This window comes from Mauremys reevesii, linkage group 8 (genome assembly GCF_016161935.1).
Source record: "Mauremys reevesii isolate NIE-2019 linkage group 8, ASM1616193v1, whole genome shotgun sequence".
In the NCBI taxonomy this organism is placed as follows: Eukaryota; Metazoa; Chordata; order Testudines; family Geoemydidae; genus Mauremys; species Mauremys reevesii.
The window spans coordinates 13,860,889-13,879,979 of NC_052630.1; the positions used below are offsets into that span (position 1 = coordinate 13,860,889).

The 19,091-nt window shown below is 37.8% G+C and overlaps 1 protein-coding gene across 4 annotated transcripts in view; it reads right to left on the reverse strand.

The window, feature by feature from the left end:
• RAPGEF6 (Rap guanine nucleotide exchange factor 6) overlaps window positions 1-19,091 on the reverse strand; it is a 230,410-nt gene that overhangs the window by 169,129 nt on the left and 42,190 nt on the right. For all 4 annotated transcript variants that reach the window (XM_039486057.1, XM_039486060.1, XM_039486059.1 and 1 more), the window contains 3 exons: window positions 11,760-11,830; window positions 11,289-11,345; window positions 7,116-7,199 (listed from right to left, as the gene is read on the reverse strand). In XM_039486057.1, coding sequence (XP_039341991.1) covers window positions 7,116-7,199; window positions 11,289-11,345; window positions 11,760-11,830 — 212 coding nt within the window. The remainder of the gene's footprint in view (window positions 1-7,115; window positions 7,200-11,288; window positions 11,346-11,759; window positions 11,831-19,091) is intronic.

The following is a 19,091-nucleotide window of genomic DNA, read 5'->3' on the forward strand; positions in this document are numbered from 1 at the left end:
AGTCATTCTCAGGCCAAAACCTCTCATGTATGGGTTGGGAGTATATAGTGGGAGTGTGCATACGAAAGAGAGTCTTCTGTTATCCCAAAAATCTTTGCTGAGGCCTGATGAAATGAAAAAAAATAGTTCTTCTCAAGGTCCACTTGCTCCTTGCCTATTACCTAAGAACTATAAAGCACAAAACAGGTGGTCTTTGCACAGGTGTGTTTTCAGGGTCAGAAGGAGAGGGGAGTTATATTGTGTGGGCTCAACCTCCTCCTGTGTGTTCTGAATATTTTATTTTAAACAGATAATTCAACAAATGAGCCAGGGTCAACAAGCAGCATCTCAAGTACTTTTCTTTCCTCATATTACTTTTTAAAATTGGCAAACATTGGCACAGTGCTTTGAAGATGCAATGTGCTTTGTAAGTACTGAATGTTTAATTAAATTATTTTAAATATTAGAATACTTAATTCCATTAGCATCTCGATTATATGAAATTTGAAACTAAAATGTAGTCTGCATGTAAAATGTTTGTTTATTTAACTTCCAGTCACCATCAGTGCAATAAAGAGGCCCACTACTGCCAGACAAACAAAAAGTTCGCTGCTCTCTGTCAGCAACTCCCATCAGGCCTGACACATTCACCACACCTAACACACCTCTTTCATGGTATTTATCTATAAATAGAGTACTGTAAGGTATCTAATGAAAGTGGGTGTCAGGCTGGTCATAAATATCACTGTAAAATGTATGTATTCATTATAACAGGTTTTCTGCCAGACAAAGCATGGCTATGTGTCAATTTACATCAGAGATAGGTATAAAGTAAATCAAAACAAGTAAAGCTACATTTGCATTCCAAGTCAACATGAGGATATGAAGCCAGCAAGGGGGGGGGGGAGGGGGCAGGACACTGGAAAACAAAGGGCATATCAAACGTTTATGGACTATAACTGGAGACAAAGACATTTTGATCATCTATTTACTGAGGAAACCCCTTGAAGGGCATGGGAAAACCTGTGATCTGGTTACTGAAAATCAGCAGCTCTGTCAGAGACGGTATCCTTGGGAGAAAAATCTACTTTAATAAATAGGAAAGGTAACTATTAAGTATAGATCTGGGGTTGTGTTTTATATTTTGTTTATATGTGTAACCATGTTTCAACTTATTTTTATTCACAATACTTTAAAATGTAACCTTTGATAATAAACTTATGATTGATTCACTGTAAATATATTTCAGTGCTGTAATGTTATTAAGGACCTGATCCTGAGTCGTACCAATCAAGCTATGTGTATACTGTTCCTTTTGGAATAGCAAACCTGGTAATTACTCTTAGTGTCCAGTGACAGGAGCTGGACACTACAGAGGTACGCTTCAAAGGAACTCGGGGACTGGGGTACACCAAGTATTAACCTGCAAGGCAAAGTAAGCAATGGCAGAGACCTGAGTAAACTGTCTAGATTCTATAAAGATCAAGAAAACAAAGTTATCCAAGGCACTGCTTCACAAGAAAAGTTAAATAGTGACCGTTCTAAAATGTGCAACTCCACTGTATGGCACATATAGAGAGAAAACATGTACTCAAATGACAAAAAGGAACCTGAAATGTACCACACTACTATAGGGCACAAAATTCATAAATGGTTAATCTTTCATGCACATTGAAGCTCTCACAGTGTGCAATCTGATCATAAGGATTTTAGTCTGTTTGGTTTGGGGTTAGGGATACGCACGTATTGTCAAAGGAAAGGGAGCACCAAGCTGACTATTTCATTATAAAATATGAAATCTTTTGGCTTTAGACATGGTCCATTGTTACTCATACTTCTGTAGTCTTCTTGTCATTTATGACAGTTTATATCCTTCATTCTTTCTTTATTCAAATATTAGTGGCATTCTATCTTAGCCAAGCCTAAGCTTGAGCACACCACATTTAAAAAAAATAATTAAAAAAAATTATATATATATATATATATATAAAACATAAGATTTAGAACACTAAAAAGTACAAAGAAACAGAGCTTGTTTAAATAAATACCCATACTAAAATATATAAGTTAGCATGAAATCTTTACCTTCTGTCACAATACAGTTTTCTCTAGACTCGTACATGTCTCAAAATCTAGTGTGTAAAACAATGCATTTTTTATTATCTAACAGGTATGGCAGTGTAAACAATACACATAGCAATATGTATATTCTGAACACACATTGACTTAGTAAAGAGGATTTGAAAATCTCAGTGCCTAAGTATTCCATCATAATCACACATGATCTCTTAATCACAAATGAGCGCAATGTGACTCTTTAAATGTATCTAGAGCAGTGTCTCTCAACCATTCCAGACTACTGTACTCCGTTCAGGAGTGTGATTTGTCTTGCGTACCTCAAGTTTCACCTTACTTAAAAACTACTTGCTTACAAAATCAGACATAAAAATAGAATCGTGGTACGGCACACTACTACTGAAAAATTGCTTACTTTCCCATTTTTACCATATAATTATAAAATAAATCAATTGGATTAGAAACACTGTACTTACATTGCAGTGCATAGTATACAGAGCAGTATAAATAAGTCATTATATGAAATTTTAGTCTCCACTCACTTCGCTAGTGCTTTTCATGTAGCCTGTTGTAAAACTAGGCAAATATCTAGATGAGTTAATGTGTCCCCTGGAAGACCTCTGAGTACTCCTATGGATGCGTGCACCCCTCATTGAGAGCCACTGATCTAGAGTACATAGTTAATGAGAAAATTTGCTCTGAAATGCTAAATTACGATCAGAGTGCTGTGCAGAGGCTGACTAAAGTTTGTACATTAAACTTTTCCTTTCTTAGCAAATACCTTTGGCAGGCTAGGCCAAGCACGCAGTGTTTCTAATGGGCAATTTCATTTCTTTTAGTGCCACCTGACTGTGTGTAGAAATATTTCAATTCTTTTGCACCCATTTTTTTCTTTTCATAGAAAAGTTTTACATTCTCCTTAGAAGAGCGAAACGTAATTGTAATGTTTTATGTGATTATGGAAGAGGCCAAAATCTCTGAAGCTTTTCATTCTCATACTTAAATAATAAAAATACTGTTGTTAATTTAATTGTGGTGGTTGAGCTCCAAGTATTTTTTTTTCCTTCAAGCCTTTTGTACATCATACAGGTTGTCTCATTACCCAAAAGGAAAGAATGTTCATCTTCTTCCCAGATGATCTCACTAACTAAGTAGACTGAAAAACACCAAGAAGCACATGATTTAGACTGTAAACAGTTTCATACAACAGAACATTCTTACCCTTATTAAAGTCTGGCAGCCACTTTCCCTCATTATCCACTATATAAGCAGTTGTAATCTCATTAATAATTCAAGGGAGACTTGCACTTTATTTTTTTACATAAGTCACTTAAATCATTCACTCCTTAAATTCAGGTAAAAACACCATTTCCATGCAGTCTTTATTTAGGCTTTATGCACATATCCACTTGTGACAAACTTCAGGCATTGCTGAACTTCACTCCAGAATGGTTGAGAGTTTAATTTCCTGCCTCTAGTTAGATACTAAGCTCAAAAACATTTCAGTCCTGTTAAAGTTTACCATAAAATTTGAGTGCACAGATGTAAATACAGTGTTTGTGCACGTGCGCGCATGCACAATGGTGCCAAAATTTTCAGTACTCATTCATTGCTGCTGCTTGTCTGGATCTCAGTTTAATAACTTACTAGTCTGCATTGGTGAGAAAAGAGAATAACTTATTAGCATTAAAGTGGCACCCATTATTTATTATTTTTCTTGCAGTAGCACCCAGGTGCTCCTGTCATGGATCATGGTCCGTTCCCCACAAAGAACTTATCTAAATAGAAGAGACAACAGGCAGATACAAACAGATGGGAACATGAGGTGAAAAACAATACTACTAAATACGAAAAGCAGAGGTCACAGCACAATAACCTATTCTCCAGAACCCATATCAAATCCGGGTTCCACTGTAATAAATACTGTACCCTGTTACCGAAGCTCCCGTTCCCTTCCCCAAACAGCTTGCAACCTAAGGCCTTGAGCCTGCAGCAGATTCATTCTTGAGGCAACTTCCCATCATCTCACTGACATCAAAGGCTGCCCAGACTGGTTGTCAAGCCAGGTCTACACCTTTGTGGACTAACTTTTAAACTCCTGGCATTTCTCTTATAAAAGAGAAATCAAATGGTACCAAACCACAAGTTGATTAGTTGCAGTTGTGAGCTGGCAAACCCTTTCACCAAAAAAAACCAGCACTAAAGCTCAGCAATTAATGCTAGCAAACACCACCTTCACCACCAAGCTGTCATAGGAGGCAGGAGACATAGCAAGTAGAATCCTCTGGGGGATAAATTTCCTTTTCAATGGCTCCAAGAGAAGGGCAGCAGCATGAAACACACACTCACCAGCTGGTCCAAAATAGGATGCAAGGATAGGGCAACCCTCTTAGATAGGAAGTTCCCAAATCAGACATGACTTGTGGCACTTAAATTCTTATTTGGTTTGAACTAAGTAGATGCAAGTGGGGAAGGACGATCAGTGTATGTGTTAATTAAGGGTTCACTTGTATACACATAAATTACATAGACAAACAGGAAAAATATATATAGTAGTACACAGAGGCTTTGCTAATATTTAGCTATATGTATTAAGATAATCCAGTTAAAATGCACCAAGTTCACCTTCTCCTTGTTAAAAACTTGTTTCCACAGTCTGAGGGCAAGTGCTAAGATTTGGTTTTTAAAAAGCTAAAGCGCAGTCACTTAATATGTTCTCTGGTGTAAAAAAAAATTAACTGTTGACATAATGAAAAAACCTGGCAAGATATAGCATCAGGAGGCACTGTAGTTAATCAGCTCTGTCCTACAATGAGGATGGTGAACAACAATCTATTTAAACTGGTTGTCCCAGGCACCTCATTCTGAAGAAATCATTTATCCTGTAACTTTTCCTATATATCTATTTTGTCAATAAAAAGAACAGGAGTACTTGTGGCACCTTAAAGACTAACAAATTTATTGTAGCATGAGCTTTCGTGAGCTGCAGCTCACTTCTTCGGATGCATAGAATGGAACACACAGACAGGAGATATTTATACATACAGAGAACATGAAAAGGTGGAAGTATGCATAACAACAGGAAAAGTCTAATCAATTGAGATGAGCTCTTATCAGCAGGAAGAAAAAAAACTTTTTGAAGTGATAATTAAGATGGCCAATAGAAGGTGTGAGGAGAACTTAACATAGGGAAAGAGATTCAATTAGTGTAATGACCCAACCATTCCCAGTCTTTGTTTAGGCCAGAGTTAATTGTATGTAATTTGCATATTAATTCGAGTTCAATGTTATCCTTGAATGACTGATGACGTATTCAATCAATTTCAAACTCCTGAGAGTCCCATCCCAACACTAATTTGCATTACTGATAAACTAGATAGTGTCAAAACACTATTTTGACAGAGAATTTACGTAAAGAAAAGCAAACATTAGAGTAATAGAATAAGAAAAATAATTAGGTCTGTCGATTAATCGCAGTTAACTCATGTGATTAACAATTAATCGCAGTTTTAATCGCATTGTTAAACAATAGAATACCAATTGAAACTTACTGAATATTTTTGGATGTTATTCTACATTTTCAAATATATTGATTTCAGTTACAACCCAGAATATAAAGTGTACACTGCTCACTTTATATTATTTTTATTACAAATAATTGCACTGTAAAATGATAAACAAAAGAAACAGTATTTTTCAATTAATCTCATACAAGTACTGTAGAGCAATCTCTGTCATGAAAGTTCAACTTACAAATGTAGACTTTTGTTACATAACTGCACTCAAAAACAAAACAATGCAAAACTTTAGGTTTAACTTCAATGTTTATCAGGTTAGAGCATCAGAATCTAATGTCTTTCCTGTTTGTGGGCATCGGCAGTCACAAAATAAACAGTACTACCTCTGAAACAACAGGGGAGCAAAATCTCAAGGATTGCTCATTTGCTTCAATAAGACCTCTTCTTGAAATTATAAAAGATATGGCTTCAATGGACATACTTTGACACAAATTTGTACCAGCAAGGCCTTCATGCTGACATAGGCTATACTGCTATAGATTTACACTGCCATTGTTTCACTATATTAGGAGGACAAGTTTCACTCTTTTCTCCCCACCTGACACACAGATTCCAAAACATACAAGGAAATTAACAACCTACATAAAGAGCATCAGACACAGTCAAGTTGCTTCTTCATACAGAAGCTATTAATCTTAAATTCTACCTCCTCCTCCAGACTGGAAATCTGATGCTTTTCAACTACAATTCCTGAAGATGTATCATGAACACAAATATTCCAGGTATGGCTTCATAACACAGTGAAGTAAAAAATTCAGACTAGGGTTACCAGATAGCAACTGTGAAAACACGAGACGGGTGGGAGGATAATAGGCACTTATATAAGAAAAAGTCCCAAAAAACGGGACTGTCCCTTTAAAAACGGGACATCTGGTCACCCTAATTCAGAATGATATACAAGGTCAAGCAGAATATCACAGGGCAGCCAGGTTTAACCCTAACTCTAACCCTAACCCTAAATCAGCTGTTATGCTTCAGTTTAAACAAGTCACCTAATGTTCATTGTGCTCCAAATTTGAAATGTTGTAAGACTTTTGTCATGTTTTCACTGTGACTGACACCAATCCTTTTACTTCATATAAAAATCACATACTGCTATTGACTATAATCCCAAATCACGTGGATAGACTATTACGCAGTCATATATTTTTAGATAAGATTTTATTAAAGAGCCCAAAACAAAAATAAACTTTTCCCTAAATTTCAAGTATAGTCAACAGGAGCCATTTTTAATTAAGAATACCTCTGATGCAGTATTTGCTATATGAACTCTAATACACTGAGAACTAAAAAGGAAGCCTGGTAAATTGAAAGCTACAATTGATCTTCAATGTTTAATCTGAGAGAAATTTGAAAATAATGAAAAATAAATTCTATTTTTAAGTTACTGAAAGTGAAAAAATTAAGGCAGTCTTTTTAACATATGCAAGGAAGTAAACGTTGATTATGTCCCTTTAAGCAGTTAAATTAACTTGTACATACCTGCATGGTGGTAAAAACATGGAGTCCTTCATAAGGACAGATCCAGAAAGAAGAATATACCAACATCTGGCAATAGTGTCTGAACTGTAGGAAAGAAAATCAAAATAACTGATATTGTCATCTATTTGTCATCATATTAATAAAATATATGTTATTTAAGTTATCACTCTGGTACTGAAGCTCCACATTTTACCATGCTGTAGATTTAGACTGTAGATTGAAGTCCAAGAGCATTGCTGATACACTGCCACAAATTAACATTTTATGAGTATTCATTTATATTGAAATGGAATGGCCTGTGAAGAATTTTAAGCTGAAAATTAACTTTTATCCTAAATCATAGAATATTTTGAGCCTATTTAAAAATGAATATTCAAAAATAAAATTATATTAACTTGTATTTAAAACATTTTCATCCCAAAGCATGTTACAAACTACATATACAAGAATGATTTCACCCTGTACTAAAATTCTTTAGCATTTTAATAGTGCACAATAAGTTTAGGACAGGATGTGAGAAATAGATATATATATCTATCTCCCACAAAAAACTATGGGATGAAATTAGATAAACTATTTAATTGTCCAAACAGGAGTTTAGCAAATACACTAGAACTAACATACCTAGCTATTTCTAAAGTGCCACAGGATTTTTAAATACCAATAGAAGCCAGATCTAATGTTTAAGTTCCTAGTGCTAGAGTGCTTCCCCCAGGATCAAGACCCCTCACAACATGAAGAGGAACTGGTCAGTACCAACTCCAAGGGAAGGATGCCATCTACTGCATGACCAATACCATGTCCATGAGCATGTCAGGTGTCATCTATATACATTTGAAAAATATATTTTGGAGGTGCGTGCACACGCACACACATTTAATGTGAGCTATGTGGTCCAATTCTGTAGGCACTTCTGAAAATCTCAACCAATATATTTGTACAACCACTTAATTTTCAGAGTTACTAATATACTTATTTGCAGTGTATTTGTAGCTGTGTTGATCCCAGAATATGAGAGAGACAAGGTGGGTGAGGTAATATCTTTCTTTCACCAGCAGAAATTGGTCCAATAAGACAAGCTTTCAAACTGTGATGCTTTGGGAATCACTGACACCAGTAAGCGGTTCTGTCACCACTTGGCTTGTAACTTTGGGTGTCTTAATGCTATATTGCTATGGTGGCTCGGAGCTCTGCCACCAGTAGCCAGCCTACTGGCGTGGACTGCACCCTCAGCAAGTTTGTCAGGTGACACTAAACTGGGAGGAGTGGTAGATACGCTGTAAGACAGGGATAGGGTTCAGAATGACAAACAAATTGGAGGATTGAGCCAAAAGATATCTGATGAGGTTCAACAAGGACAAGTGCAGAGTCCTGCACTTAGGAATGAAGAATCCCATGCACTGCTACAGACTAGGGACCGAGTGGCTAGGCAGCTGTACTGCAGAACAGGACCAAAGGGTTACAGTGGACAAGAAGCTGGATATGAGTCAACAGTGTGCCCTTGTTGCCAAGAAGGCTAACAACAAATTGGGCTGCATCAGTAGGAGCATTGCCAGCACATCAAGGGACATGATTATTCCCCTCTATTCGGCATTGGTGAGGCCTCATCTGTAGTACTGTGTCCAGTTTTGGGCCCCACACTATAAGAAAAATGTGGGAAAATTGGAGAGTCCAGCGGAGGGCAACAAAAATGATTAGGGGGGCAGAGCACATGATTTATGAGGAGAGGATGAGGGAACTGGGATTATTTAGTCTGCAGAAGAGAAGAAAGGGGCGGGGGAGCTGATAGCTGCTTCAACTACCTGAAAGGAGGTTCCAAAGAGGATGGAGCTCGGCTGTTCTCAGTGGTGGCAGATGACACAACAAGGAACAATGGTCTCAAGTTGTAGCTGGGGAGGTCTAGGTTGGATATTATGAAAAACTCTCTCACTAGGAGGGTGGTGAAGCACTGGAATGGGTTACCTAGGGAGGTAGTGGTGGAATCTCCTTCCTTAGAGGTTTTTAAGGTCAGGCTTGACAAAGCCCTGGCTGGGATGATTTAGTTGGGGATTGGCCCTGCTTTGAGCAGGGGGTTGGACTAGATGACCTCCTGAGGGCCTTTATAACCCTGATATTTTATGATAAAAGGTCTCAATCTTCCACCAGCCTAGTTACTCCTTGCAGGGTGACCTCAACAACCCCCGCTGGTCCCAAGTAACCTCCAAATCCATCTCCCCGAGTTCTTAACCACCACACACTCAGACTTTTTCCTTTCATCACCTCCAAATTAAAGAAACCTGTCCCCTATCATCAGTTCACTTTGGAGGGACACACTCCACAAAGTTTGCACACCAGAGACCTGCTTGTGGTAAAAATAAACACTTTTATTTAATAGAAAAATCATAGAAATGGTAAAGAAAAGAAATACATGCAAGTTATATAGAAAATAAACAAAAATGCGATCTCAGGCTTTACAATTCTATATTAGTTAGTTTCTCTTTTCTAATACAGATTTCCTATTGTCCCTGAACAGCTTCCTAGCATACTCTGTCCTAGAGAGAGGATCCAATCTTTTACAGACAGCACCTAACTTAGATGTTGTCCCTCAGTTCCCCAATGTCCTTCACTTCAAACCCCTTCTCTTTCATGAGTTTGCAGTTTTTGAACTTTTTTCCCCCTCAAGATCACCTGAAGAAGAGCTCTGTGTAAGCTCAAAAGCTTGTCTCTCACCAAAAGAAGTTGGTCCAATAAAAGATATTACCTCAGCCACCTTCTCTCTCAAATAGACTTTTAATTACTTTTGTCAACCTTAAATGTTGCAGTATTTTGTATTTACAACAACAGCAAGACAAAGTTTACATATATGACAATTTGTTGGTTTATTCTGTACCACTTCTGAATTATGGATGATTTTATGAAATTGTAACATGAAGTTACTATCATGGAAAGCCTATATGTAGATGGATCACCCATGAGTTAGCAGGGCTGTGTCAGATACACCTCTACCCCTGACAGAATGTGAACCGATATAACACGAATTTGGATATAATGCGGTAAAGCAGCGGGGAGCCCCGGGCCCTTCAAATCCTCGCCCGAGCTCCACTGCCGGAGCTCCGGCAGCGATTTAAAGGGCCCGGGGCTCCCCACAGTGGCTGGAGCACCGGGCCCTTTAAATCACCGCCGGGGAAGCCGGTTCAGCCTGGCATGGCATACCGGCTCTTGCCAGTATGCTGTACCAGACCGAACCCAATATAACGGGGTCTCAGCTAGAAGGAGGTGAAATTTTTTGGCTCCCGAGGACCATGTTATATCGGGGTAGAGATGTATCTGCTAGGCTAGAGACAATGGTGAATGATAAGCACTCAACAATGGTCTTTTCAAAGTGAAACAGACCTTGAGTCTATGGGATAGCTCTACTTGGTAGAAGATACTTCCTCCTCTTGTCTGATTGAGGTGGGGATTGGAAGTAAAGGAAAGTTACCAGGAGGCAGAACAAAAGAAGCAAGTGACCCCAGCAGGAGTCTATAAAGGAAGGGTGAGCCATTTTGCACCAGAGTAAGATGAGATTGGTTGCTGCAGGGCAGGGTAGGCAAGGGGATAGAGGACTCTGCCTGCCTACCTTCCTGAACCTCCAAGATCTCACAAGGAAAGGAAAAGCTAGGAAGTGAGGGACACTTACAGTTTTGTATGATCTGTATTCTCCTGTGCTTTACGTGATTAAGGATAAAACAGCATAAAGATGTTAGACTGGGCAATGTGTGCATGTATTGTGTTGACTGCTTCACAACTTCTGCATGCCCCTCAGTGAGTTAACACTGTAAATCTAAAAAAGCTTCACAGATTTTGGGGTGAAGTTCTGGGAGAAGGGTGCATTTAATTAACAAGGAGTCTGAAGGTCAGTGCTGCACCCATAGGGGTTCCAACACTCAAGGTGCAGATAGAAAGTCTGCACCTGAGAGAGTGCACCTAGGGATCCTGAGATTGGGCAATGGCTAGACTCTGTTCAAGCTCCAGGAACTTGTAACACCCTGGAAATCCAGAGCACAGAGGCTTGGATTCCCCTCACAACAATCCTAGTCAGTGATCAGGAGGGGGCACTTGTTGGGCTCTGTGATGACACACATAATTTGACATGTAAGCAAGCACTAGATTTCTCCACTATGAGGATGATGATTGTGGCTTAAATGTACTTACCAAAAAAGAACTTGGTTGCCCTTGTATCTTTCATAGCGAGCACTTGAAGACATTATTCTGAGAAAAATGAAATTTTAATTTAGATTTTAAACTCTGAAAATGTTTTAATCTATTAATCTTTCAACAATATATCACTTTCTTTAAGTATCAGAGGAAGTCATATGAAAGACTACAAATTTGGCTTTGCTTCTTGAACCATAACTTCAAACTTAAATGAAATTTTCATTATCCAAATAGATAACACACAACATATTCTCTGAGTGTTTAAATCACTCCTACACACTGGAATTAACCATAGCAACAGTAGAAGAACAGAGATACTTCTGATGCGTATTTTGTGCTTTGTTTTGTTTGCCTCTTATTTCATATGTGCTAAGATAATTGGAATACACATATTATTAGAGCATTTGCAACAGAAAGTTAAATAGGATATAATTTGTACTGGACTATGCTATCCCCCTGATCCTTTACCTTAGCTGATGTTCCCTGAGATGTGACAATATGTCCATTCCATGAAGATAAGAATAGATAGTATTTAAGTCCTGCAAACAAAAAGAAAATATCACTTATATGCAATTCAGATTTTAGGAGTACATCTCTACCCCGATATAACGCTGTCCTCAGAAGCCAAAAAAATCTTACCGCGTTATAGATGAAACCACGCTATATCGAACTTGCTTTGACCTGCCGGAGCGCACAGCCCCACCCCCCAACCGCTGCTTTACCGCATTATATCCAAATTCGTGTTATATCGGGGTAGAGGTGTATCTAATTTTCCCACTATTTGCAAAATTATTATGCAATAATTATGTTAACATATTTAACAATGCTAAACATATTTTTGAACAAAAAAGTAGAATAGGAAACAATTCAGGGCAAAAGTATGCCTGCAGAGCCAATCTACTCTAAGCAGTGGACACAACAAAACTGGTTTGCAACTAACACTTAAGTACTGCCATGGGCAAGATCCTGATGTGGTTTGTTAGTCATAGCCTCTGCATGTACAGCATTTATATAGAAGCATAAACGCACATAGCTCTATACAGAAAGTAGAAGACACCAAATAACGGTGCCTTGCATCCAAGGCCTTACATCACCACTTTAAAGTTGGGTATACTTATTTTACAGAAGAGGCACAGAGAAGTTGAGGAAGATGCTCACAAATCACATAGCATGGTAGTAACAAAGAGTCAGGACAGAATCCAAATAATGTACTCCCTTTGAAACATCTGAATGATTCTCCTTCGTCAAACTGGAAGTGTTGCATTTTGAGGCACTGCTTTCTCCTCCCATTTCTAGGACACTGGCTCCAAGACATTCCCAATGCTTACCAGCACTGAAAGCAAGAGACCTGCTTAATGGGACTGAGCCTTTGGTCAAATGCTTGTCAGCACAGACCACCACCAGAAACGCAGCAGATTATCACCATGAGTTATTTTTACTAAAGAATTAAACTCTATTTCTAGTAGTAACTCGAGGTAGTAAGCATTCAGCAAGCCTTTCTTCAATTATCTTCATTAAACTTACATATGTATACATCTGTGAAGCTAGAAGTACAATGTGCTGTTTGTAGCAGCTAATATATTTTTCAGACACCAAATTAAAACATGCTACTCCTAAAACATTAAAAAATTTTACTTTAAAGATTGGACCTTACATGAAAATACTAATCATGAGATACAGTTGTTTAAACCTCTCACTGCAAAAACTCTCTTTAGTCACAAAAATATTTGTGGTGATAGAGTAGACCACATGCTAAGGCAAAAAACACTAGAGCTATTCAGCATTTAATTTACTATCCAAAACAGGTGTGCTATTAGTTAGCATTGAACCCATGCATCATTCAATACACACAGAAGTGTAAAACTCTCACCAGATTGAACATCTGAAAACACGTGTTCCTAAGTTTCCAGTGACAGGGGATGCTATTTCTGCAACATATGCAAATAAAAGTATGAGTGTAGGCTTTGGAATTTACAGTAGCTTTTTTTGAGAAATTTCTTGGCTTAGTACTTCGCTTCAGAAACATGGTGGATATGGATTCTGTTCCATAAAAAAGAAAGGTCATGGATGGTTTGTATGAGAGCTTTATTACACAGTTTCAGATTCCTAATGCTATGAAAGTTGCAAAAGTTACTGCTTGCTTAATAAGCTATCAAAGGGCTTATTAGCATGATTTAAATTTCCAATGGTGAATAGCTGCATATCTAAATCTTAAGCAAAGCCCTTTTATTACAGGTTCTATTGTAAATATGTTCCACACAGAAATATTACAGTGATAGACATTTTTGTGATTGCAATAAGTGATGCATGTATTTTTCAGTTCAATGTATGATGAAACATTACATCAATGTACTAGCTATAAAAAGTAATCTTTGAAGAAAATCAAGTGTAACTACTGAAAAATAACAAGCCTTCGACCAAAATTTAAAAAATCTTCATGATATACTATAGAGAGACAGTTTATTTTAGCATCATTATTTGAAATACTGTAGTCACAGCTTTTGTACAAGAATGTGTCAAACAATATTATCTCATAACTGAATTTTTCTCCTCATATTTCACTACTTAATGTGTGTTTTTTAAATCCCAAAAATAAAGTGTTGTAAGTAATCTTTGAAACTCAGAGCTTCCACTGCTTTTTAACAATTTGTAAAAACAAATTCACTCTCTATTGACAAAGTAGTTTTGATCAGAACATACAGGCAAATGAACATAACACACTCAGGATGGATTTTAAGATGCAGGCTGCAACTTTATTTATTGAAAGCTGGAAGGCACATTACATGCCCCAACTGTTGCGGTCTCTTACCAGACATTTAACTAGATCTGGTGCAGTGTTCAGGACTCCCACCATACAACTAATAATTTTGTAGACCTGCTTGAGCCCACCCTCAGGAGTCCACTTGCTTCTAAATCCTTTCCACTTTCCCTGCATAGAGACAAGGGTTAGAGAGTTTCCCCGTTGAGGACTTCAGTGCGCAAGACTTCATTTCTCACCTCTTCCCATAAACAAAAAGACCACCAGCACAATCCCAGGTCTCATTTACTTCTGGGAGCTGGTCCCTTTTATCCTTAGATGATACCAGCCACAAGTTGCAACAAGCTGACACAGGGCTTGTTTACATGGAAAGTTAGTGCTAGGGTGGCCAGGTGCCAGGATTTTGACTGGAAAGTCCAGTCAAAAAGGGGACTTTACCGTGTCCGGTCAGATCTACTGACCGGACACCCAAAGTCAGATTACTGCAGGCAGCAGAGGCAGGGAAGCACTGAGTCATAACCGGTGCCAGCCCCTAGTCATCCGGGGCCACCCCATACCTGTGTTGGGCAGCTACAGCTCCCAGCCCCAGCCAGCATGGCAAGAGTCTCTCTCCTGACCTGGGCAGGGGGGGAAAGCAGCAAGCGATGGGGAGTGGAAAGAGGAATGGATGGGGGTGGAGCCTTGGGGGAAGAGGCAGGGATGATGCCTTGGGGGTGGGGGGAGAAAAGGTAGTACAGGGGAGGTTCCGGCACTCCTGCTGGAATTTCCAGTTTTTAAATATTACCAAGTTGGCAACCCTAGTTAGTGCATGGCAAGCCATGGTGTGAATCTATAGTGCACTAATCTATCACGTACTAACTAGCCATGTGGACCCTGCTACTGTGCACTAAAAGTTCCATAGTTAAGTGTTGAATAGGAGTATGTCAAAGTGCACTACAGAACTTTTAGTGCTCGGTATCAGGGTCCACATGGCCAGTTACTGTGCAGCAAGCTAGTAAGCTGAAGATTCACACCCTGGCCACATGCCAACTATCCATGTAAACAATCTCTCAATCTTATTTTTGCTAATATTACATCTTTTTAAGTGTTAATATTATAACATAACTGTGCCTCCATGATGCTGCAAGGAAGGCAAGAAAACACTCTCAGCAGTTCTGTGGGGATGGTGCATGCGCAGTCTGGTCAACACTAGGAGCTGTGATGGGCTTGGGTATGCTCAGAGAGGATGCAACCTTTGGAGATTTGAGAGCTTAAAACTGAAAGTCTCTACTGAGCATGTGCGAAATACAACTTTTCGGAGGCTTATCACCTGATCAAGTTTTGCAGGTTATGAGGATGGCAAAAGGTACAACTTAGACATAAAGACACCGTATTTCCTTACCAAATTTTAAGTCCCTGCTCCAAAGCTAAAATTGTTCAAAGAAAACGTTGCCGGTATTATTTTTGACATGGACAAAACAATGTCTCCTCCTCTAGCCTTGTTCTCAGAAACAAGTAGGCCATTGTGGTTGAAGTTTTCTGGCAGGAAAAAGAGGCAGCCTGAGGCAGACACCTGGCATGGAAATTTCAGACTAAATGGTTAAAGTTTCACAAAGTTATAAGAAACTAAAAACAGGGTCTTACGAGCCGTGTCTGGCAACCTTACTACTACTAGCTCTGCCTATATAATCTGTAGACAGCTGTTGAAAACAGATGCTTAAAAAAAATCATATTGGCTAGGTGGGAGCTAGGAGGCTAGTTATTTTTTATACTATTTATATATAAAAAAAGTGCAAAGTCACAGTGACTGCACATACAAATGACCACTCAGACTGCTCATATGCATGGACACTTCTACTGATCTGGTCCACTCCAGCCAGACCTTTAAATAGCCATTTTTTTTATATGCTTGAAGGAATAAAATCTGTTGTGCTCCTTCATTTTAAAAGTGACACAAGCACTGGGAAAACAAAGTATTAACTAACAATAAATAACACCTAAAAAGAAACCTCCAGTTTAATTAAAAACCTATTTACATCAAGATATATGAATGTTAAAAGGATACTTATTTGCCTGTTGGCAATTTTTAAGATGGTGAGAATATGGTTTATGCCAATATTAAGAAGGGTCTACGTTTTCTGCAGTTTACAACTTTTGTAGGTAAAAGAATGCATGAGAGAGGCAGGTTTTCAGGGAAGTCCTAGTGAAAGATTGTCCGATAGGAAAGTCACCAAAGCAATTATACAATGCCAAGAGCAAAATGGCTGTATTTTAAAATTCAAGATGGCAAAGTTACTTAATAAGAATATTTTACAATCCTTCTGTTCAAAAAGTCAGTCAGGGATTTTATTACACCTTCCTCACTAAACCTGGTTTAACTCTTGCACAGCAATTGTGTTCAAACTACACAGGAGGTCAGACTAGATTATCATAATGATCTCTTCTCAGGGTAGATAAAAATCAATGATTTTTTAAAAAAAATAAAAATCAGATTTTTTTATAAAATGCTTTTTGAGGGGAAAAACCTATCTAAATATAGTTTTAATTAAGATACATTATAGCTCAAAGATATCTCATCATGGAATAGGGATTATAAATTCTAATTCTATAGTAGGAAGACAATATATTAATGTAATGTTTAAGAAAAGTTTTGTAAATGAGTTTCAATACTTCATGGGTTAGGGACACAATCTTGTGGGGTTCCAGGTGCTTCTGTATAGATTACTTAGGTTAATCATTCTATTTACCCAATGGGACTCAATGCTCAGTCTAGAAGGTACCATCAGAGATGCTTAGTTTTACAGTTCTCAAATTGTGGATTTGTGTATCCAGAGATAACATGCTTGTTAACAGCAAAAATGTTTTTAAATAAATAAATAATATATAGAGGTAAGAAATAACAGACCTCAATCCGATTGTCTCTGTGACATTGCAGTCTATATGATTTTATAAAAATATGCTAATGAGTGAATATAATGTAACTGGAATATGCTTCATGCAAAAGGTCTCTTGTAAAGTATCATTACAAAGCTAATAATCTATAGAATTATCTGCCAATGAGTGTTTCAGTCACATCACGTATGTCTCATAGCCACAGTATATCACCTGTAGCAAAAAGAAAAAAAACTCCATCATCCAGAAACAACCATAGATAAGTTTGTGATAAGAACCACCAGATTACAAACAAAGAGGTAATTGATGAAAAAATTGCCCCATTTGTTTATGCAACAAACTCTCCTTTCCGTATGATTGAAAACCCACACTTCATTAACATGGTTCAGTCATTAAGACCAGCATACAGTCCACCCAACAGAGCAGATGGTGCAGGCAAATTGCTGGATAAAGTGTATGGAAGAGAAATTGCAAAAGATCTAGAGAGTGAAATTGTTAACCTGAGTCTTGATGGGTGGAGCAATGTCCACAATGATCCTGTTGTATGTGCTTGTGTGACAACAGAAGGGAATGTCTTCCTTACAGAAACAAAATGATACATCAGGAAATGCACACACAGTAGACTACTTACAAGAAGTAGCAGTAAAAGCTATAACAAACCGGGGGGAGAGGGGGATTCAAATGTCTAGCATGCAGCTTGGTCACAGACAATGCTGCAAATGTATCCAAAGATGAGAAGAAATTTAGAAGAGAATCCCAAGCTGCTAATATATGATTGCAGTGCTCATTTGATGCATCTCCTAGCCAAAGACTTCAGTGTTCCAGAAATAAAGGCCAATAATGTTGAAATTGCAGAATACTTCCATAACAACCACTTTGCAGCAGCTGCTCTGAGAAAAGTGGGAGGAACCAAGCTAACTCTCCCACAAGACATGTGACGGAACTCAGTAGTGGACTGTTTTGAGCACTATATCAAGAACTGGCCTGATCTGATGACAGTTTGTGAACAAAATCATGAAAAAAAAATAGACGGAACGGTCACAGCCAAAGTTCTCAACAATGGGCTTAATAGAAATGTTGAACACATGCTAAGTACCCTGAAGCCTATTTCTGTAGCCTTGAACAAAATGCAGGGATATAGCTGTTTTATTGCAGATGCTGTTGAAATTTGGAAGGAATGAGTGAGATCTTAAAAAGAAATATGCAATGACAGTTAAATTACAAGCATTAAAAAAACAAATGGAACAAGCACTGTCTCCAGCTCATTTTCTTGCAAATATTCTCAATACTTGATACCAGGGCCAAATCTTAACGGCTGAACAAGAGGAGTTGGCTATGACATGGACATCCAGCAATCATTCCTCCATAATGCCAATTATAATAAACTTCAGAGCTATGGGTGAACCATTCAAGAAATGTATGTTTGCTGCTGATGTTTTAAAGAAAGTCACACCAGCGAACTGGTGGAAGTCACTTAAGCACTTGGATTCAGAGACTGTTGAAGTGATAATCTCACTTAACAGCAATAGCTTCTTCTGCTGGTGCAGAAAGAATATTTTCTTAATTTGGACTAATTCATTCCAAATTGAGAAATCATTTCGGACCTGAAAAAGTAGGAAAGTTTGTTTTTCTTTTCCAGATTATGAACAAACAGGAAAATGAAGGTGAAGACGACTGAGTTAGCTGCAGAAGCCAATATTTTAAGTTCGTCATGTTGACCTAGCTGACACAGTCCATTTAATTTTGGTTTTTTTTTAATATTTCATTTAACTATTTTAGTTAAAAACAATTTTAACAAAAACAAACCTATTTTAAAAAAACTTGAATGTTTAACTTAATTCAAAAATTCATATGCTTGTTTTGTTAAAATATTGTATGTTTGCTGTTGAAGAAAAAAATCCAGAATACATAACGTTGTTGTTTTAGTTAAATAAAACAATTTAAATGTCTGTCTGGTGATGTTCTCCTCCTAATACAGCATGGCAAGAAAATCCTCCAAATATTAATTAACCTGTTGAATTGGAGATATTTATGAAGTCATTAGGAGGTGAACTATCTGCTTCAATTACCTTTGGTAAATGAAATAACCAATCATTCATTTTCTGATATAGCTGTAAAACTAATCTGAAGTTTTCAAAATAAATAATTTTAAAAAATGTACAGTGTGTACC